We start from the raw sequence: 23,365 nt of genomic DNA, 5'->3' as shown, positions 1-23,365 counted from the left end.
GTGATGTGTGATTATAAAAGTATTTTCGCAACGCCCGGATAAAGTTTGATCAATCGCGGGGAACTCGCAACGCGACGTCCGAAGGCACTACTCCTAACCGAGGAAATCTTTCCATGCCGAGAAAGTTGATGTTACGGCTTTTCTGTTCCCAACCGCACTGTTCTCGTTCATTTTGCATCACTCACCCCATTGCAACTCTAAGGCTGTGATTAGTCTTTGCATAATCACACCATGCAATGTTAACCAATATCATTCCACCATGCAATGTTAACCAATATCATTCAAGCTCTTACCCACCTAGCGACAGCTTCTATTGCGCCACTATGCAAAACCCGCTCACTGTAATCCAACACTCTTCCTACGCACTATTCCAGTTCCTCGTAATCACCCTTTCGTCCTACGTGTGCGTTATTTTACGTGACCCAAAGTACTCGGTCACAATCTCTTGTTAATGAAGGCAGAATTTGAAAATAAATCAGACGACACGAGTAACATGAACATACGGAACTTTACTATGCGACATATTGCTTGATTTGTTCATATGAGCATATGAAACAAGAATGTATAAACATATGTACGCACCAAATACATAGTTGTAAGTAACAACTATTTTTCATGTAGTGACTAAGCCTTCTTTAATCTCAAATGTTTAGACACATTTTACATATTTCTTCTTCATAAAGACAAGAGCACCAAAAAAGATTAAAAGTTATTTACAGTGCAGAGTTCTTCGATAGAATATTGCAGACATTTCGAAAACCAAAGGGTGGTCACACATTAAAAATCTAAAAGCTGCAAATATGCCACAAAGGAACAATATCATTCATTCATCCTCAATTAATGTATGTAATCAGTTGATTATAGTGTGTTTTCCTTGGAAAAAGAAACTGCGTATTTTAACATTTACTTTACGAAACCAGAGTATAGGAATTACACCTTCCCACACATGAAAATTATGGATGAGCTGCTACCAATACAGATGAATTGATTGGAATTTATTTTCTTATACCGGCCAATACTTTTCCAGAATTTCTGTCTTTCACAAGGTCTATAAAAAGGTCATGCAACACTTTCGCAGAGTGTAATTATCCTGGAAGTTTTGTAAAATTCCATTGATTTTGCACCAATATTATGGGAAAAACTGTATTTTGTAGGGCTGAGCCAATACCACTTTGAACTGATACCGATGCAGATATCTTACCAATTCCGACCAATACCGATACTTGAACATTGCAAAAATTAAAATTTGTTCAAAATATTAACTAAAATTTGTGTGTAAATATTCTTCTCCAATTATATCCATCAATTTACCAATAAATTAGCTTCACAATATTCAAGAATTACATCAGAACATTAAAATAGATGTTATGTAATCACAATTTGTTATGCAAAATTGGTGCAAAATAAAAATAAAATATGAATTTGGCATAATTTCCAGAATAATTAGACTCTGCGAAAGTGTCGCGTGGCTTTTTTGCGGACCCCGTGAAAGACCAATATGCAGGAAAAGTATCGGCTGATATCCAACCGATACTTTCCGATACAGATACATCGGTATCGGCTCAGCCCTAGTATTTTGTAATTCCATAACTGTTTTATTTTAAAATTTTAAAGAAAAACTCTGGTAAATCGATGCTTATAATTCGAGTGGATACTTAGCCAATATTAATCAATATTTTGAACAACTTCTGTTACAATTTTCAGGCATTAGTATCAATGGAAATCAAAAAGATTAGTACGTACTGATATGGATATCAACTCAGCCCTAATGAAAATAGAAACAAAACGGCAAATTTTCGCACTATTACAGGTTATTTGCAGAAATACTGGATTGGTAAAATTACTTATGTAGGGTGATACCAACAAAGTAGACCGATTAACATATTCCATTCCTACTAAAAAGTTTTTCCATCCCTGAGGAAGTACAGTATCAGGTACTGAAAAATTGAGAAATCAAAAATAGAGTATGCATTGTGGCTTTTGCCATGTTTAATGTTGAAGAAGTTAATGATGCATAGCGTGAAATATCAACTCTTTTATGACGATTATATTAATATAGTATCCATACAAAAACTGGTCAACAAAAGTAAGTACAAAAAAAGAGCAGATATTAACACTGGTGTCTAGTTCATTTCAATCAAAGAAAGTGCATTTCATATTTAAGATGGGACCGGTCGATAATTTCTATCTACCCTAACTAAACAATCTTATTCCTAGTATAGGTCTAACGCAATTGTAAAATCTGAACATGGCGAGTAGAACCTTAGTGAAGTATATGTGTCAATAGAGTAATTTAAGATTATCAGGGTTTATGATGATTCAGTCTCCCAGAGATGACAATATCTTAAAACAATAAATGTATGTAGAGATCCTTACACATATTAATGGTCCCACGAGATCACTCAACATTTCCTTCCTAATGGAACCTCTGCATCTCCTTCCATCCACATGCTCGCTATCCCCAGACTCGTAGCTCCCAATGATGGCTGGACTCATTTTTGTGTGGAAGGAATCGACATTAGCACATTTCAACTCCAAGAAAACGAGCTTACTGCTAGTCATAAAAAGAGCTGAAAAAACACAAGATGTCAGTTAACGAACTGCAATAACCTCATACTTCAAATTAATTTAATAAGTGTGTAAATACAGCAATGTTTGAAACCAGATTTTCTTTAAATAGTGGCAGCAGTGTCTGTACTGGAGAGTAAAATTTCAAATTTCAAATTACTAAAACTTTCATGTTGTTGTTTTTCTTTGTGTACTGTGTTTGATAATATTTGTAATGTTGTCTTGCTGCATGTCTGACTTATTTTTTATGAGGTGTGAAATCGAGGCAATCAATTACAAATCTGCTGGCAACTTACCAGAAAAGTTAAGTAGCAAAAATGAATAAAATGCATGCAAGCAATCATGATGTACAAATTATAACTTGTTTGCGAGATGCAGAAAAAGTAAAGTGACAAAAGCATTGGACAATAAAGGGTTTTTGAAGGTTTTTGGAGAAAAGTCAGTTTGGTGATTGTATTTTTTGTAAGTTGGTTAAATGAATGCCATGAGATATTTAAGATGTTTTGCGTGTTCTTAACTGATGAGCATTCGATACCAAGTGGAGGCACATAGTGGATCAGATCCCACTTTAAATTGTAGGTCCAGTCCCAATTAGCCTTACTGTGCATAAAGTGGACTTAAAACACCAACTCAAAAAATCAATCAATCAACTGACGAGCACGAAAAATACTAACTTGGACTGTTTTTTAAAGCTGTAAATGAAATTGTGTAGTGTATTAAAAGCCTGAAAGGTAAAAATCTGTGTAAGGAAACCAATGTCGACTCTTCTCAATCTGCAAGCGGAATAACGAGAAAATAAAGTGGTCATTAAGTCCATGGTTAGCACAATTGAAATCAAGGGTGGACCCAATGTTATTAGTGCATCTTATCACAGGTTCAACAAAAGTTATCAATGCATATTATCACCAAGTATTGGTTGAATTTCATCAACAATATTAAAATAATAACTCTGTGGCACAACAGCTCTTTCAGGGTTTGTGAACGCATTAAGTTCTGTTGGCTTTTTCATGTGTCTTTTGAGACCAGGTCCCACTCCTATTTCTTTCACAGAACTTCTCAATTGTTCTACTGGGTCAACACTAAAAGTTTGGAACTCATACCTAGAATCAGACCCAGGATAAAGACCACAGCACTAACCATCTGGCTACATGCGAGATAGTCATCAATACAGGCAGATAATTTTTCTATCTGGGTATCCCATGGTGTATGTATTAAATGCCAACCAAAGGTTTTCTTGGAATTATAAGAAATTCATAACCACATTAATTATGCACCAATATTGTGTTGTATTAATTGCTTTGCTATTTCAATACTTTGATTATCTCCTATGAATGTGTTTAAGGAAAACAATACATTAAAATTTGGTTTTGAAAGTGGCATTCATTCTTTTTGCAATGTTTCATTTCAGTTTTCTGCAAATTTTTCACACCATGTTAATTTCTTCTGTTTACTGCAATGCGAGGATCATGGATTGACTAATGAACACCAATAAGTACATGATATCATGTGCTTCAGATTCAGTACAATCCGATACCTTAAAAACAATAGGGTGTAGAATAAAAAAAAATAGCAAAGGACAATTTTCCTACTGTTACCTTAGCTGCCAACTGTACAACGAGGCATTTTTAGAAAACTGGAAGTGAACATTCCAGAAAGTAGAAATGCCATTCAAAATACAGGGTGTATCAGAAGTCCCTTACCACCCATTGTAAAATCCGCAGTGATGTATTTTCATGAAATTTGATATGGGCGATACAAAATAGGCCTAGGGGGACACCTTTTGGAGTATGTCACGGGGATGGCTGCCATCTTTGTTCCGCCATCTTGAATTCGACTTTTTTATTTAAAATGAGAGGTGGGTCATGTGATACATGACCATAGGCTAGAATTTTGTCAGGATGTCAAATCTGAAATCAGATTTCATGTAACTTCATTTGGTGAAAAGTTATTGGCAACTGTACGTGATGTTTACCTGTTTGTTGCAGGTGCTGAACCAAGCCTTTAACAACTGAGGAACGCATCCAGATTTTCAAAGTGTGTGGTGGGAGAAGTGCCCGCGCAGTGGCTGCCAATTTCAACCTGCGTCATCCAGAGCGTCACCCTGTGTCACATGTTGCAGTGGCATAGTTATTAACCAAATTTGAGGAGACGGGCACGGTCCTAGACAGACCGTAGTGGACGACCGCAGACAGTCATGGATGAAGCAACAGCTACGGCAGTGCTGGCCTCCTTCTCGAAGTCACCGCAGCGAAGCAGACGTAGTATAGCAATGCAATGTGCTATGAGTCACAGTTCAGTGTACAGGGTGCTACAGAGGCACGAGTGGCATCCGTATATTACCAATAACTTTTCACCAAATGAAGATACACGAAATCTGATTTCAGATTTGGCATCCTGACGAAATTCTAGCCTATGGTCATGTATCACATGACCTACCCATCATTTTAAATAATAAAGGTGAATTCAAGATGGTGGAACCAAGATGGCGGCCATCCGTGTGACCCTAGGCCTATTTTGTATCGCCCACATCAAATTCCATGCAAATACATCACTGCGGATTTTACAAGGGGTGGTAAGCGACTTCTGATACACCCTGTACTAAGATTTACAGTATTTTGTAAAACACTCAGGTGCTTATGCAACCTTTTAAGAAAAATAGTAGATGGCAGGATCTTACAGTTCTCAATATCGTAGTGTAGCTTTGTGGCCCACGAACGTCATTGAAATTGTTAATGTGGCCCGCATTATGTGACGAGTTGAAGGCCCCTGACTTACTTGCATCGCCACCAAACCAGCTCTGGATATTACATTTTCCCACATAATGAATTAACCTTTCCTGCACCTCATATACAATGAAAAAAAATACTTCCTGGACATAAGCATGAAGAGTGCTTAAGTGAAAATCTATTGAATTCCGAATAACATTATTGTTATTAGAAGAGACTACAAAGAATACTGATATCGGTTCCAAATGGGATCAGCTTGCTTAATTCAAAGGCAACATATGTGAAAAATATAAAATATGTTAATTATTTATTTATTTATTGATAGAGCTCAACAGGACGAGCCCAATTATAGTGCTCTAATTACATAATATTACTACAATAGATTCAGTGTTCCAGTAATAGTATTTTTAAAATTGTATAAACTCATTGCAAAAATATCAATTGTGTTATTTACACATGAAATTGTGTTGAAAGAGTTGCACGCTCTCCACACCGGAGAGGTAGAAAGAATTGATGTTTTCGGTCTCTGGCAATGAAAGATTTTGTGCTTGGGGCATGTTTTGGAAATGATGACATTAAATGATATGGCTGATAATAAGATGGAATCGTCTATTATACCGTTAATTACTTTATACAGAAAAAGCAGGTCATTTACTTGTCGCCGGAGTGCTAGTTTGCTGAAGCTGTTCTCTGAAAGTAGATTATCGTATGAATCGAATGTTGGATATTCTCCACAGGCTTTGAATTTGAGATATCTAAGAAACTTTGACTGAATACGTGCTAGTTTAAGAATTAAGTCTATTTGAGTGGGATTCCAGATTACTGACGCATATTCTAGTTTTGACCGTACGAGGGAATAGTAAAGTATTTTCACTGGTTCTATTTTCGTGAAGTCGTGGCTTGACCGGGTTATAAAACCTAAGTTTCTGAAAGCCTCATTAGTAACAGTTTCAATATGCTTATTAAATTTGAGCTTGGTGTCGAAGGTCACTTCGTAATGTAAAGCATAATATGACATGCAAAAGCTGCAAGAAATTCCCTACCTATCTTTCGTTCACTTATTGGGTCGCAGGCTATCCCAAGAACTTTGGATCCCTTCGTCTGACGGATTACTTCACTTTGGCACTTTTGCTCATATCCCGTTTCTAGGAAGACTTCAGCATTGAAAGATCCTGTATCTGGAAGTAAAAATGTTTTTTTGCATCTTAAAAAAATATGCATCAAACTTAATAAACTAAAGATGAAGATAATTACATCATGATCTATACGTAGAGGCATGCATATTTAATTTTTGACGAAAACACAAAATTTGAAATAACACATTGTAATGTTAATTTTTCATGTTTATGAAAGGTGTGAGGTGCATTTTCCTGCCCTGTTTTGTCACAAAATGATGCGAAATGAACTGCAAAATGCGAAATAGACTCTTAAACACGAAATTTAGAGTTTATTTACCGACGTGGCACTTTCTGAAGTTTGAATTATTCTGTGAGTTATGCAATTCACGGAAAATTGATTAATTCTGCTGTCAATTTTTCAGAAGCAAAAATGGACCCCTTTATACAGGAATAAACTTAACATTCTGATGAGGACATAAATGTGCTATTAGAAGGAATATGTTTATTTTGTGTAGTAAGTGCAGTTTTTAAATCAAACTTTGGGTTATATTCACATTTCACCGCTATAACAGCGAAATTTTATTTTATTTACCACTTTTGAACCCGAAATTGACTGTTTTTGTACCAAAATTTTGCTTTTTTATTTACCAAAAATATGTGATCTATCTATAGGACATAACAGCATACCTTGACATGAAGAAAACACATGTTACACAAGGGTAGCTTATCTTGTAACATGAAAAACTTTGAGTACAAATCCCAGTGTTTCCAGGATAATTTCCATATTTTGAAGCTATGTACTTTTTATCCACCACCCTTATTTACTGAGAATATTTCTTGCGACTAAAAGTGGTTCAATCGGTAGAGCAATGGTATGGTATACTAAAGCTCCAACTTTAAATCATAGTGAATCTTGTAATACATTTCCTGTGTATCCCAAAATGCAATGTACAATCACAGATACTCGTGGGCTGTAATGAACCAAGAAGTGTCAGTGACTGTACACCATTATGTTGGACAAAATACACTGATATGATTATGAATGTTCCACTGTTTTAGTTTAGAATGAGGTCCTGTGCAACTACATTTTCAGTGGTCATATTTATATATTGCGAAGTGAGATATGTCATAGTAAGTAGATAGAAAGGGGTTGAAGTACTTAATTATGCACACAAATGATTTTATTGACACTAGGAGGATGGACCCATCATTTTGACAGGTGACTATATTTATATTATAATTTTGACAATGTTTACTCCACAGCTTTAATGATCTGTAACTTTTAATATATATTAGTGCTCTAAACGTCTAGACAAAATAAATTTTAATCACACCTCTGAAGCATAGACTCAATAGATTACTACTGTAAGTACAATTGCCCATCATTTCGATGCGTGAAGTTTTTCTTTTTAGGTAGATATTTAACCTTTAGACTCTGAGCAGGTTCAAGAAAGTAACCCCAGTTCTGGCCCAGGCTTCTCAGCGGGAATTTTAAATTCTAACACTCTTTGGAGAAAAATTATTATAACTCGGGCACTATGGGAGCAATCTACTTCGGATCAGTTTCGTTTTGCAACTAAAACATCAGAGCATGCAACCGTGTACAATTCAGAATGCTGAACCAAAGGAGGGGAGGGGGTGCGCCCCGAAATTTCAATGGAAAAAAAATATAAAAATCTGGAATTTGCCCCCTCTTCCCCTGCTATTTTGGAGAGAAGGCGCAAACCTTAGTATTCTTTTCAAAGAATGGACGTTTCCAAAGAGAATGAAACATGTTTCATGTTCCTGGGTGCCATACAAGTTGAATAATAAGCCAAAATGTGAAACTGTTTTTTACGAAAAATAGATACTTCTTAAAAAAATTGTTATAACTCGGGCACTATGGGAGCAATCTACTTCGCATCAGTTTCGTTTTGCAACAAAACATCAGAGCATGCAACCGTGTACAATTCAGAATGCCGAACCAGGGGGGGGGGGGGGATGGCGTGCCCCGTAATTTCAATGGAAAAAAAATATAAAAATCTGGAATTTGCCCCCTCTTCCCCTGCTATTTTGGGGAGAAGGCACAAACCTTGTTTCTAAAGAGAATGAAACATGTTTCATGTTCCTGGATGGCATACAAGTTGAATAATGAGCCAAACTATGAAACTCTGTTCGGAAATGTTGCATGGATATGTTGCGGAGAGGGGGGGTTCATCAATGTAAATTTCCCAGGCTTGCTCCAGACCTGTGTCAGAGATTCCACCCAAACATAAGAGTATGAAGGTCCAAAAAGCACATCCATTTCATAATGAGCTCCATGATACCATATGGTATCATCGGGCCAGTAAAGGTTAAATTTCTAAAATTTTTGTGATAGAGTAAAGGAATTTTCAAATATCCCACCAATAAAAAAGCATATACAAACTAGTATGATTTGAATAACAGTGGTGGAAAATATTGCAAGGAAAAATGTAAAATGTGCCTGCAAAAATGTCAGGTTATTTGTAATTGGTGGAAGGGATGGACGATATCGGAAATTTGATATCACGATATATCGTCAAGAAAATATAGCCCCAGACGATACAATAAAATATTTTTTCCATATCGTGATATGGGCAATATATTGTCTCCACGATATATATATCACCAAATATCTTGATGATATATATTACCAAATATCATGATGATATATCATCTTCGCAATCACCAAAAATATATTTATCACCAAAATATGATGATATATCACCAACATGATATATATCACCAAATATCGTGACAATATATCACCGAAAATATATATATCACCAAATATCTTGATATATTTCCATGATATATGTATATTAACAAATATCATGATGATATATAATCTTCGCAATATATATTGATAAAAAATGATAAGTCACCAAAATATTGTGACAATCTATCGTCTATACTTGCAATCGCCTGGACATTTTTTTTCAATATTGCAATATATCGCCCAACACTAATTGATAGCTAGGAAATCACAGTCATCCTAGTGTTAAACCAATTGCGTGGATAAGTTCTTTATATCTAACCATAAGCATAGTTCACACAGTATTCATGTGTAATTCCCAATGTCAACATAATTTCAATGCATCAGTTAATAGAAGATTACTGTATGCAAAGTTTTCTTTCCGTTCAGATTTTGTGAACATAAACTGAAGCATCCTTACCTTGGCTACTAATACTGCCAGCTGGAGCATCAAGTGGTGAGCCTACAATAGCTAGTTGTCTCCGTCGGAATTTCACGCTGACACTACCCGATTCGTGTAAGCAGTACAGAACATCTCTACTGCGTGCTGGCACAACCTGTCAGGTTTGAAAATTAACTATGTATTACTCCAATGTTGCAAAACATTATTCGACCAAATACACCACAGAACAAAACAACTATTTTTTGTATTGTCTTACATAGCTACTTAACCCTAGCTTACCCCTGCTGTACGAGAAACTTACTTATCTGAGAGGGGGTGGGGCTCACAGACCTACACTTTTTTTTCACTAAAATTCACTAAAATTCAAGAAACCATTTTGTTCTTGAATCACTGATTTCTTTGTTGATTATATATGTGCAGTTATTTATTAATTATAATAATTACAAAAATCACAATCATTAATGAAAAATAATAACCAATTATTTCAGGAGTGTCGCACACATGTTTTATTACCATTCACTAAAACTCACAAAAACCATATTAATTTTTCATTAGTGCTTTTTTTTGTTTGTATAGGTGCAATTGATTATTAATTATAATAATTACAATTACTGTATTACCATCATTACCAGCTAATTCTACACTGTCACTGGCATGAGTGTTCTCGAATTACATGCATTCAATGATGGCTTCTGATAAGCCTACGAAGTGCATTATTGACATTACATTTATGTTCTTATGAACAGAAGTAATACAGAAATATTGGGAACACCCTAGTGAACAATGGAATTTACTTTCAATTCTTTATAAAAATATCAGTTGAAAAATAGAAAGAAAAAAAAAGAGGTGGTGGGCCTGGGTAAGCGTGGGAGAACAGTCATAGGCTGAACCTCGCCCTTTAATAAAGAACATTTGAATTTGAATAATGTTCTTCCTGCTTCTTTAATGTTTTCAATGTTACATAAGAAAAGAGGGGAAATTAAAGCTGATCCTATGCATTGCACCATGCCAGTAAGACACATAGCGGGTATTTAAGAATGACTCTGCACATTTTAGATGTTGGCATGGTGAAGGTGATGCGTTTCCATTGAAAGTTGCTTATGCAGACATTCTTGGAAAAATTCCTACCTGAGATTATCCATCCAGCAATCAAACCCAGGTCTCCTAAGGGGTCTTAATGAATGGACCAATACAGTTTTTCATAATAGTCCAGGGGCATTTGTAATCCCATGGGTTTTTGAATGAAGGGAATATATGAGTTGGTTTGAGTTGGTGTTTTAAGTCCACTTTATGCACAGTAAGGCTAATCGGGACTGGACCTACAGTTTAAAGTGGGATCCGAACCACTTGTGCCTCCACCGGGTATCGAACCCGGGACCCCTTGATTACAAGGCAATGACGCTACCAGTGCGCCATGGGGGAGGCCTGAAGGGAATATATGACTACCGGTAATACGTTGCTAGTGTGGTACACAGTAAAGTACTACCAGGTGTTTTGCCTGCAACTGTGGCAGAAGGCCTGTGTGGCGTCATAAATCCAAGATGGCTACCGCTTCATGCACTAAGAAAATCCATCATAACTCCTTTAATAGTGATTTTGATTTTTTTTATATAGATACATGTTTTGTTCAGAATTGAAAAAGGAACAAAATTGATTCTTACAGTTTTTTCATATCTCGCACTGTTATGGAGATATAGATAGTGAAACTATTTTGTGCCCTTTTCTGCAAGGATTCTATGCATGTTTTACACTTTACTTGACATTCTGGCACATAAAGGGGGGAAATTACTGCCTGTGTTATTTTGTTTATGCCTACTATTGCGGCGTACTGTCTGTATGACATCATACATCCAAGATGGTTGCCTCTGCAGACATTAACAAACAAAAACGACCATATCTCCTTAACTCCTTTAGGAGTAATTTTGACCATTTGTAAGTTTGTTGGGTTTTTTTACACGAAGGGAAGTCATGTGTATGGAGTATGCTTTCATTTGGAGGCATTCAATGCCGATATTTTTACAGATTCCCACTGATACTGATGCTTCATTGATTGATTAATTGGGTTGGTGTATAAAGTCCACTTTATGCACAGTAAGGCTAATCAGGACTGGACCTGCAGTTTAAAGTGGGATCTAAACCACTATGTGCTTCCCCGAAACCCCCTGTTTGCAAGGCGACGATGCTACCACTTCCCCATCGGGATACTGATTCTTGAAATTGTAACAAGATTGTACAATATATTGAGTAATATTAAAGTGTAAGTATCTCAATCCAATTATGTGCATCAATTCAACAAAATATTCAAGATTTACCAGAATATTAAAATACTTATTTATTAGAATATGAAAACACGGTTTTACGTTGTGACATTTCAGGAGAACACATGCTCCCTTCATCAGACATTTATTTTTAGTTTGATTAAAGATACAATTTAACAATGGTTAAAAATTTTTAATTCTTAAGAATCAGTTATACAATGGATGTTGTCAATGTTACATTGTTGTAATATAGCAACTTAACTGTGAAAACAAGCAGTCTGTTTTATTTTTATTTCAGATGAAAATTTTGATCACATTATTTTTAATCAAACTAAAAATAAATTTCTGATGAAGGAAGCATGTGTTCCCCTGAAACGTCAAAACGAAGAACTGAGTTTTTTTGCTTGTAATAACCGTAGACTACGAGAGAAATAATTCTATGATGTAAGCAATACGTACGTACAAGAAAAAATATTAAAATACTTGTTATGTAATCACAAAATCCAATTTTTTGCACAACCCTGGTTAAAAATAAATAGAAACTTCAGCATTTTGGCAGATGTCTTTCAAGTCCAAAATGCCGGAAAAATACATGGGCAGCACAGGTAAATAAATTTCAACTAATATTTTCCCATATTGATACCAATACATAGGCACCAGAAACAGATAATCCCTAATTTTTTTATTTGCTGTAGGAAAGAGAGAAAAGTCTGCTAAAGACCAACCTGTAGCAGTGGAGATCCAGTCTTTTCAAGAGGAATGATACCAACTGTCTGGTTTATGTGCAGATCCAAGATTAGTACCTCTCTAGGGTACAACAAGAGAAGACAGTGCTTCATGGAGCGGTGGTATGTTAACTGCAGACATTCACTCACAGTCATTGTATCTTCAGGCCTGGAACATCAGAACGAAAGACATGCTCAAACAAGCAACATCAGTGTTTAGAAGAGACAGCTTTTAATATTACTTCATTATTTTCTTCTCCCTTAATCTTGTTTTGTCATTAGTAGAGTGTAGTATGGTGAACAAAAGATCAAGAGTCCAGTACAAAAACTGGACATATTTCAGAATCAAAAGCAGGATATAAAATGGCATTTCAGTGTTAATAAAAAACCTAAAATTGATTTACAAACTATACTTATTACATTAAATTAACATTTCACTTCTAATAGCACATTTACATGGCTATCAGAGTATTACGTTTATTCCTGTGTAAAGGAGACCACTGTTGCTTCTCAAATATTTACAACAGAATTAATAATTTTTCAGTGATTTACATAACTCACAGGATAATTCAGACCTCAGAAAGTGTTGCGTCGATAAATAAACTCGGAATTTCATGTTTAAGAATGTATTTTGCATTTTGCAGTTCATCTTGCATCGTTTCGTGACATAACATGGTAGCAAATTGCACCTCACACCTTTGTCTTGTTTTTACGGAGGAGTGGGTGTCAGGTGTGACTGAGCTGGAGTCCCACGTCCCTGTTGAGATTGGTGCTTTCCTGTGATATGGCTATGGCTTCCTTTACTCGTTGGTCCCAGTAACCGGCACATTTGGCTATTATTTTGGTGTCCGCAAATAAAATCCTGTGTCCCTCGGTGATGCTGTGTTCCACAAGTCCTGACTTTTCGGGTTGGCATAATCGGATGTTATGTCGATGTTCATTCTGTCGCCTATGTACGGTGTCCCACACACCCAGGGTATTTGGTATACTCCTGAAATGCAGAGTTCCAGGTCATCTTTGACAGAACGGAGTAGGGCCTTGGTTTTCAGTGGCAGCCTGTGAATGGTCTTCACCCCGTACCTGACTAGAATTCTGCATAACTTCCCGGAGGTGTCTCATATGAATGATAAAACTGTTACAGTTGGGCGTTCCTGTCCTGTGTTGCTACTGGTAGAGGGGGTGTGGTGCAGTATCGGTCCTTGTAAGGGCCTCGTCCTCATGTTCGGCTTCTCTGGGCTGTGAAGAATCGGCTCTTCTAAGGGTCACACTATTATACATGTTTGGTCTCTGCTGAAATGAAACTGCCTTGTTGATCGCCCTGTTGATATCTCTGATCTTGTATCCATTCTGCTGTAGACTGGTTCTGAGGCGAGTGAATTCTGATTGTAGATTCTCCTAGTCAGAAAGGGTTACTACCCTGTGGGCTAGTGTGTTGAGAACATTTCCTGAAGATGAGAGCAATGTATGCCCTCGAAACATTGGAAGCTAACTCCAATTTAACCTGGCTGGTAACCCAAGAACACTTGTTTGAATCATGGTGCCAGGAAAGCTACAACTCTTATTAACATTACATTATGTAATTTCACATTTCATGTTTTCATAAAAAACAAAAAAAAATGCATGCTCCTGGTCATTAGAAATTGCATTATATCAAGGTTACATAATATTCTTTGCAATTGTCTGTAATATCAAAGTATTCAATTTGTGAATTTTTATTGTGTACATAAAAGTTAATAAATACAATGTACCTTCTGCAATAAATGTGCATCTTTTTCAAGTGGTACATGACCAGCACACATCTGTAGCATAGAAACACCAAGAATACAGAAAACCTATGCCACACAAGAAACATTTTACATACAAACCCTGCTGCCGATTCAAAATATTTTCACTGAAAAATAAATAATTCTAGGTAATACCCTATTTGTGTAATTTCAATAGGGATAGGACAGACTAACTGATACTCTAACAGTATCAGGCAATATTGAAATATTGATAAAATTGCTGATCCAGTATATTGATAAATCCTCTAGAACTTAGTGCAAAATTCTGCCAATATGTTAGTATTTTGTTATGAATTTGAAGTTATATTGATTGATTGATTTGCTTTATTTTACTTCGCTTTTCGTCCCACTTGTGGCTAATTTGCGAAGATGGGGATGAGTGATGATATGATGAATGGACACTAACAAATATCAATGCCCAGGCCGGGATTACAATGCAGGACCCCTGGCATCGAAGTACATCCCGCCACGGGAGCCGGCAAATTTGAAGTCATAATTGATATACCCTGATCTTATGAAGTAAATGTCTAAACAGGAAGTTCTTTTAAAAGTACAGCTAATTGCAGTCATCTGGTTATTTACAGCAATTAACCCTTTAATATAGCAAACTTCCATTTCATATGTTTCTTCATTTTCCGATTCAGAATGACTGTCACTGCTTTCAGAGGTCAACAACAAGTGCAACTCAGGCTTCCCGATGGTGTAGTGGTAATGTCATCGCCTTGTAATCATGAGGTCTCAGGTTCGATACCTGGTGGAGGAACACCGTACAGTGGTTCGGATCTTATTTAAACCCATAGGTCCAATCTCGATTAACCTGTATGTACATAAAGTGGTATTAAACGAAATTTCAAACAAGTGCAACTCAATATACGCATCAGGCAAATTTGGTACTTAAGCCATATTTTGGTCTATGTCTAAGTTATATGCTCCTTCTTCCATTTCTTCTTTTTAATCTGTTTTTTTTTTACTTTAGCTAGCAAAATCTCACCTAACATGACTGTTATGTTCTCAACATCTGGGTATATATACATGCCACCCATAGTCGAATCTAGTCAAAGCAAATCAAAGTGTGTATATATACACCTTCGGTACTGCAAGAGCACATTGCAGCTGGTATATAGGTATGGGGTTAAGCAGATTAATAAACCATTCCTGTTCTTCATGGAACTTTTGCAATTTATGTCAGTTCTGTAGAATGTCAGTTATTGGTACCAATAAGTATATCAGTTATAAATAGTGTCCGAAGACGAGGCCCAACATAATATATGTTCATTTTGTGTCATTGTAGGCCAGAAAAAGGTGGGTTTTATTTGTCCTTTTTTGCCTTTTTTGGCTTATTGGTCCTTTTTTTAGCCTTTTCTTAGGCCTTAATGGCTTTTTTTTTTGCAACTTGACCATTCTCAATGTAAATTCATCACCTCTTAAACATCCTTTCTGTAGTAAAGAAATAATATATATATATATATATATATATAGATAGATATATATATATTTGAACAATCCCTGAAACGAGAGAAAAACATATTTCGACGACTGAAGCAGGTACGGTGGTACAAGGCTCCATAACCGTAACTTGTCTGGAAGGTTGCGCTGTAAGTGGCAACTTTCTCTTGTTTTGAAGCTTTCAGCAAGGTGTATACGACCAGACAGCACATGCCTGCAAAGATCTCAAGTCAGATAAGGAGGTGCCACACAGAGACAATATGTAATTAAAACTGAAGTTATTAATTAATTTGGATCACATTTATACATCCTTTTTTTTATTTTTAGGTCCTTTTTTTTTATATTTTTAGGTATTTTTATAGGTATTTTTTTGGCAATTTATAGGTCTTCAACTTCCGAGCCCTAGTTATAAGTTTACTTCATCGGTATCAGCAAAAAATTCAAATTCAGTCTCAGAAATAAATTTCAATAATAATGTAAAGTTCGGGGGAAAGGGGGGGGGGGGTATTAAACTTTAAGAACAGATGCAATACCAAAAAAAAAAAAACTTACATACACTGACAACTGTTATTCTACCAATCCAAAATGAGTTGTGGATTTTTGCTTATGTAAAGCCAAAGTACATAAATTATACACATAAAAATAACAACATGGCAGATTTAAACACTTAATTACAGGCTATTAATAGAAATATCAAATTGGTACAATTAATGGCAATTCTAACAATAATCCAATATTGGTTAATATTGATGAATACTGATGGATTAGTCCCATCCTATTTAAAATGAGAGAATATCATACCATATTACAATCAAGTGTACCCTCAATGATAAAGTCTTTTCTCGATCTATATCGAAAATCTAATATCGCACCCCTTTACATTTGTATTTAGAATAAAATGTTAGTGTGTCACATTATTACTTGTTCATTGTTTCTTGAAAACTCACAGAAGGATGAGAGTAGATTTTAATGCTCAAGTTCGGTTATTAACCACTATACCACATATCGAATTGCTGTCATATAATTTGAAAGGAACAAAAATATAAAAGGGATTTTGGCTTACTTTGGTTTATTCTCTCCCACAACAAGATCCTTCATCATCCGCCGAAGCCTATCTCTGGTCCTCTGTTTCTCTTCCTGCCCAACAGAGGTCAGGTTGGTTGCACTTCCTCTGTAACCGGCAGCAGATGGATTCGACTTTGGTGTGGAGATGTAGAACTTTTTTCCATTGCTCGATGGTACTTTGCTCAGTGTGAAATCATCAATAAAGAGGATGCAGTCTTGGCAAAGAACTGAAAGTGAAAGCGCACACAATTTTGAACAATACACAGAGTGGATCTGTAAAGCAGGTGATTCTTATGGAACTTTCAAAACCAAAGTGACATGCTCTAAGGGCACGTGTGTGACCACCAGACCGATACAATGCATTCTATTGAGAAAACAGCCCAGTTCGAGTGACATGCAAACAACAAGCAACACATGCAGCTTCTCATATCACTCTGGAATGAAAGGTTGTATGCATGGCATTCGACTTACCGTCCCTCCCGTCCAGAAGAAGTTATTCAAACTTGACTGCGTATTGGCAGTCACACATGGCCACATGCTGGAATGACTGGACCCGCCAATGTGTCGTGTCTGTAATAACATTTTAATTCAACATATTCTTACTGAATGTGCAGATTTTTCTTTCCTCAGGCAGACTTTTAATCTTCCCAACTGTTTATCATCCCTGTTGGGAGATGACAACAGATTTAACAAATGTTTTTAACTTTGTGACAAGAGCAGGTCTCTGCCATTGTCTGTGAGGAAGAAGTGTATTCTTACATTTTTAATGTGTTGCGTTCATCCTGAGCAGGTCTCTTTACAACACAGCACTTTTAACTTTTTGCAAGGGCTTTGGCAAGAATTTTAGATAAGGGACTATTTCCATGCTTACATTGAAGGATGCAAACTGGTCTTGTGGGTAATTTTAATTCATTCTGCCAGTTTGTCTGATTGTCTCCTTGTTGCCTTGGTCTGAATCTCCCTTAAAAGTGAAACTAAACAGATGAAATATCAAATAGGCTAGTATTTCAAAACGTTGAACTTAAAATTTACAATCATGTAGATCACAAGCATACAAGTGATCTTCCTACAATTAAAATATAATGAAAATGTAAATCTGACCATCCTGTGAATAGCTAATATTCATGTACATGACTGAGAAAAATCACAGTTGAATTACTTTGCAATTTTTGCTAATAAAAAAATGAGTCACATAATCTACACAGGATTAAAAAATGTCCACTGGACCCCAGCCTTTTACAGAAATACTGCTTTCAAAAATGTTTAAGTAATTTACCAGTAAACATATATCATTAGTTTCTGATATTGGTAGAATATCAATCAGTCCCATCACTACAAAAAAGCAATACAGTGCAACTCCTACTTTATGTTCCTGGATTTTACATTTTCCCACTTTATACATCCAATCTTCATGGTCCCAACATAGCAAAAACTCTAGAATTTCCCTCGATTATATATATTTTCCCACATTTTAAACTTTTACAGCGGATGGATTTGACTTTTGTGTGGAGATGTAGAACTTTTTCCCCTGGTCCCCTGAAAAACATAAAATCGAGGTTTCACTGAATAAGTACTAGATTATCTTTAAAAATGGATACTCACATGCCAACCTTGAAAATTCAAATGGGTCAAAATCAAAGTTTATGAGTGTTTCGGTGTAAGTTTTCTTCCACAATTTTGCCTTTGTTTTTGTATCCCAGATGATCAATGAATATGGTGGATGGATTGCTGCCAGTAAATGCTCTGAATTTTCATGGCCGCGAATCCATTCCATATCTGCAAATTGTAAAATACGATAGCATTAACAGCTGTTTGGTCACAGATTCAAGCTATTTTTAAGAAACAATACTTGAAATTGTATGACATGAATGGTGCACAACTATACAATCCATAAAGAACAAAAGAAGTCCCTTAGCCAAACCAAGATAATAACAACTACCCCTGCACATCACAACATGTCTGTTAGGGTTGGTGTAGATATGATCAGCCCCACTCTCTGCCTTCCTTTACCCACATTAATTAGGTTGGGTGAACCCAGAGCTGAACATGCAGGGACATTGTTAGAAAAAAATAACGCCTGAAAACACCCACCCTGGGAATCGAACTCAGATCTCATCCCCTACCAATTGGTCTGCTGAGGCTCAACCCTTATATAATAATGACTGGTTTATATAACTTGTAACCCAATACCAGTAATAAATAATAAATGGAAAACAAGAATAAATCAAGCTTGTAACATTCAAATAATCTGAAGAAGGTTGTTTGACAAAATAAATAAGAGGGTGAATCAAATGAAAATAAGCCAAGGTGACTAACTGGAATTATTCAGTTTTAGTTTTGAAATGATGAATATTAAAAACAAATAGTCAGTACAAGAAAGATAGTTTTATTAGTTATAGTATTCTACTTACTAAAAAAATGTCACCACTAGCACTAATACACCTGTCTCATTACAGAACCTGGGGATTACATGCTCATAGAAGCCTATTGGCTGCCGATTCAGGATCCATGTGATCACCTGCATGTTGACATCCGATGCAAATCTGCAATGCTTCGGCTGCTTCTTCAAGTCATTGAAAATGTGAAAATTGCAAGGCTGAAGGTCTAGGGTGTAGGATGGGTGTGCAACTATCCCATTTGAATATCATGATATATGCACTTTTTCCATTTTTCTACATACAGGGTGCCCCACAAAAAAACAGGAAATTTAAAGTTATTTGTATTTTATACGTGTTATTTTGTTGTTTTAATGTTTCACTGTGAAGATTATTTGTAACATGAATGTGTAATTTCCTCTTTTCCGTTTTTTTCATTCCAGGATGGCACAGTTAACAAATTTCCAATGCGAGGTGATTGTCCTCTTCAAGAAAGAACATCCAATGTGGGGGTTGACGAAATGCAAAGACATTTTGCCAGAGTTCTTTAGTTCAATAAGTAAATATCAGTTCTCTGATGTTGTGGCTGTACTTAAAAATGAAGGATCACCTGCTGCAAAAGTTCGTAAGCGTGGATCTGGCATGACCAAACAAATTCATACGCCTACTAAACGGGCTGTTTTGGACCTTGCTGTGACACCACCAAGACAAAACAGAAGACATTCCAGTCAGCATGAAATTTGCCGAGAACTAAACGCATCAAGGGGCTCAGGTTTTGCATTATTAAAGAATCGGGGTTGAGGTGCTATAGGAGAATAAAATGCAATGTTCTTACTGAAGCACATCAGGTAGCACTAGAACGAAAATGTGAGTCTCTGATACTAAGTTTCGAAGGACAAGAGAAGTGGAAACAAATATGGTTTTCGGATGAAGCGAGTTTCAGTCTTTATGCACCTTTGAACTGGCAAAATGAGAGCATTTATCGTGTTGTTCAGGTTAAAACAAACATTTTGGAGAATGATCTGCTGGTGGAAATTGATAAGCAACAGCCATCAATCATGTGCTACAGTGCGGTCTCCTGGTATGGCAGAACAAGAGTTTTCGGTTTATTGAAGGCAATGTTGCTGGGCAAGAAGATCTACCAAGGTACAGAAGAAAGGAAAAAACAGTAAACCAGGTTGTGTATAGAGATAAAATGTGCACCCGAATGTTTCACGACGTAAACAGAATAATGGACCAGGATGAATGGACGTGGCAACAGGACGGAGAAAAGGCCCATACAGCCAGGGACACTGTGGCATGACTCAGAGCCAACACTCCTGACTTTATTGAACCTAACGATGGATTTTTGCATATGGGGTCTACTGTTACACCAAATACAGAGGAGAGAAATCACAGACATTGACTGCTTGAAAACTGTGTTGACAGAAGCTTGGAACAATATTCCGCTTGAAACTATTCAGAATGCCACTGCAAGTTGGTTACACCGTCTACGGTGTTGTGTAACAGTCCATGGGAAGCATTTTGAACATTTGAATTGAATATGGCAAAGTGTAACAAAGGTAGTCACATCAAATGAGCTCAAACAAATCTCCTGTTTTTTTGTGGGGCACCCTGTATATACCCCTGGCACTGAGGCACTTATTGTACCAAGAGACAAGCTTTTCTATGTCCTCATCATGCAATTCTGCCACCAGTCCCTCCTTGAAATTCCTACACCATTGTCTCACTGTTGATTCGTCCATCACTTCTTCATCACAATAAACATTCATGATTTGGCAATGAAATTCATAAGGTTGACATTTTCTAGCATGCAAAAACCGAATGACAGCTCTCACTTCACACTTGGCAGGGTTCTTGACTGTCTGGTTCAACTGACTGCCCACAGAAACACGTACACATCCACTACCACAATGCAACTTGCAAGAAAGCGTACACCCACACACGACCTCAGATGGCACCTGTGTATCCTTGTGCCAATGGGACTGGTGGCAAAAATGTATGCAAAAACATGTCTTCTGGTATGATACATACCTTAACGTCATGGGTAGCTATGTAGAAAAATAGCTCAAGGTATGTACTTTTAGAGTAAAAAGGTTTTGTTCAACTGGCTTCTTTCATTCTTCTTTTACTACCAAAGGAGTTCTACTTTTTGATTATGCCTAGTATAACAGCATCCTACAAACACGCAGCATGCATTGCCTAAAGGGCAAACCATTCTGGTGCAAGGAGAACTGGCTTACTTTTACTTGACTTGACCTTGTGTACGAAAGACATACAACTTATTCTGATTATTGTTGAAAAATAAGAGCTAGACAGATAAATGAAACTTTTAACATAACAGTAATTTTCTCTGCCCCAGCAACACATTATATATTTTTTTTAAAAAAAGTTATATTTCTCCATGACCCCATTCATACTCTATCAAATGTTCAGCCATCCTGATGGCACAGCGGTACTGTCATCACCTTGTAATCAAGAGGTTTCCAGTTCGATACCCGGTGGAGGTGCATTGCACAGTGGTTCGGAACCCACTTTAAACTGTAGGCCCCTGTACTGATTAGCTTTTTTGTGCATAAACTGGGCTTAAATGTTCCAATGGTTTCCAAGTACACCTTACATCACATTAACCTATCATTTAACACATATTTTTTCTTGTGTGTATTGCTTGCATTGTAGAATTATCTCTCTTGTAATTTACAGCTGTCACAAGCACATAAACAAACTTTTTGATGCAACATTTCAGAAGAACACATGCTTTCTTCATCAAACATTTATTCTTGTTTAATGAATGTGCATAGTTTTGAGACAACTTACCAAGAACAGGCTTATTTCCATCTTGCAGCAAAGCCCGGGGATTTCCAGCAACAACATCCCACACAATGATGTGGCCCGTGGAATCAGAAGATGCTAGATCAAACGTGACTGGGGCTTCATTCAGAGGTTTGTGTAAAGGCTGTGGTTGCCATTTCACCTACAACAGGCAAAATGAACACACACTAATTAAATTGGCAACACTGATCTATTGCCATTCATGGCTCAGCTCAAAAATAAAAACTCGGCAATAATTTTACACCATCATTGATTGCGAGCTACAGGTAGCTTTCAAAGATATTTCCAGTGGCTCAGGGACGTCGGAACAGGGGAGGGGGCATCGAGGGGGGGGGGGCAATATAGTATTTTTGCAAAAATATACGACCTTATATCACCCACCCCGGGGGATCGAACCCGGGCCTCCGGCATGACAGTCAGACTAGACCACTGCGACTCCGAAAAGTTGGCATTTCACTCCAACTGTGCAAATTATTTTTCAAAATGTGAGGAAGATAAAATAAGACTCTCGGCGGAAGACGCTCACGAATTCTCCTCGAGGGCTTCAGAAGGAAGGGGTTAGTTTATTTTGAAACATATAGCAATGGAAAAGTGAATATCCCAATGTTTTTTTTTTTTAATCGTGTTCAGTTTCTTGACATAAACCAACATTCCAAGCTGAGGTGTAGGTCAGAAAGCCGCATTCACTTTGCCAACACAGTAGCCAAAGAGTCTAAGCCTATTCAGGAAAAGAGCAGTTTCGGATCAAGGATTCATTTGCACGAAACCTGACCGCTACTTCGGTCTTTGTGGAAATAATCTCTCGTTAGGAACCCCCGCAGTCAAGAAGGTCATTGGCCGTACGAAAAAGAGTACCCACCTCAGCATATTCTTGGAAATTCCAGTTCCTTCTCCCCTTCCCTTCTGGTCAGGTGGTACACTTATTGTCCAGAGAATAGCTGCATTTTGAATGGAAGAAAATGTTGGAAAAGTCACGTCGGAAGATCACTGCACAGATGTCAGTTGCCTGATATAGAAGCAATAGACTGATGAGTTGTAATTCTCTCCTTGCATTTTATGGCCTAATGTATGTTTTCTGTTTTGAAGGACAGATAGGGACGAGACGAAGTATCGTCTCATTCATCCCTTCTTTAACATTAGCCTTGTCACTGTGAAGGACTTTTCATTTAATGGAAGCATCACACTGGTAATTGTTCGCGACAACCATTCATAATGCGCAGCTCTTCGTGGATGTATCTGATTAAAATCTTGTGCAATGGCATGCGAACTTCTCTCCCTAGACGTCACTTTGATCTCGATGCGTTACCGAT

At 36.9% G+C, this 23,365-nt stretch overlaps 1 protein-coding gene across 3 annotated transcripts in view; it reads right to left on the bottom strand.

Annotated features, from left to right (window-relative positions):
• Nucleotides 1–23,365, bottom strand: part of LOC146003927 (WD repeat-containing protein 11-like) — a 76,474-nt gene that overhangs the window by 44,547 nt on the left and 8,562 nt on the right. For 2 of the 3 annotated variants that reach the window (XM_083142429.1, XM_083142431.1), the window contains exons 4-10: nt 22,041–22,197; nt 18,451–18,624; nt 16,847–17,075; nt 12,554–12,728; nt 9,589–9,724; nt 6,338–6,472; nt 2,377–2,570 (exon numbers count right to left, since the gene is read on the bottom strand). In XM_083142429.1, coding sequence (XP_082998555.1) covers nt 2,377–2,570; nt 6,338–6,472; nt 9,589–9,724; nt 12,554–12,728; nt 16,847–17,075; nt 18,451–18,624; nt 22,041–22,197 — 1,200 coding nt within the window. The remainder of the gene's footprint in view (nt 1–2,376; nt 2,571–6,337; nt 6,473–9,588; nt 9,725–12,553; nt 12,729–16,846; nt 17,076–18,450; nt 18,625–22,040; nt 22,198–23,365) is intronic. The other variant, XM_083142430.1, reaches the window with a different exon arrangement.

The sequence above is a fragment of the Lepisma saccharinum genome, chromosome 21, assembly GCF_977018435.1.
Source record: "Lepisma saccharinum chromosome 21, izLepSacc3.1, whole genome shotgun sequence".
In the NCBI taxonomy this organism is placed as follows: domain Eukaryota; kingdom Metazoa; phylum Arthropoda; class Insecta; order Zygentoma; family Lepismatidae; genus Lepisma; species Lepisma saccharinum.
This window is presented reverse-complemented; position numbering and strand designations above follow the sequence as displayed.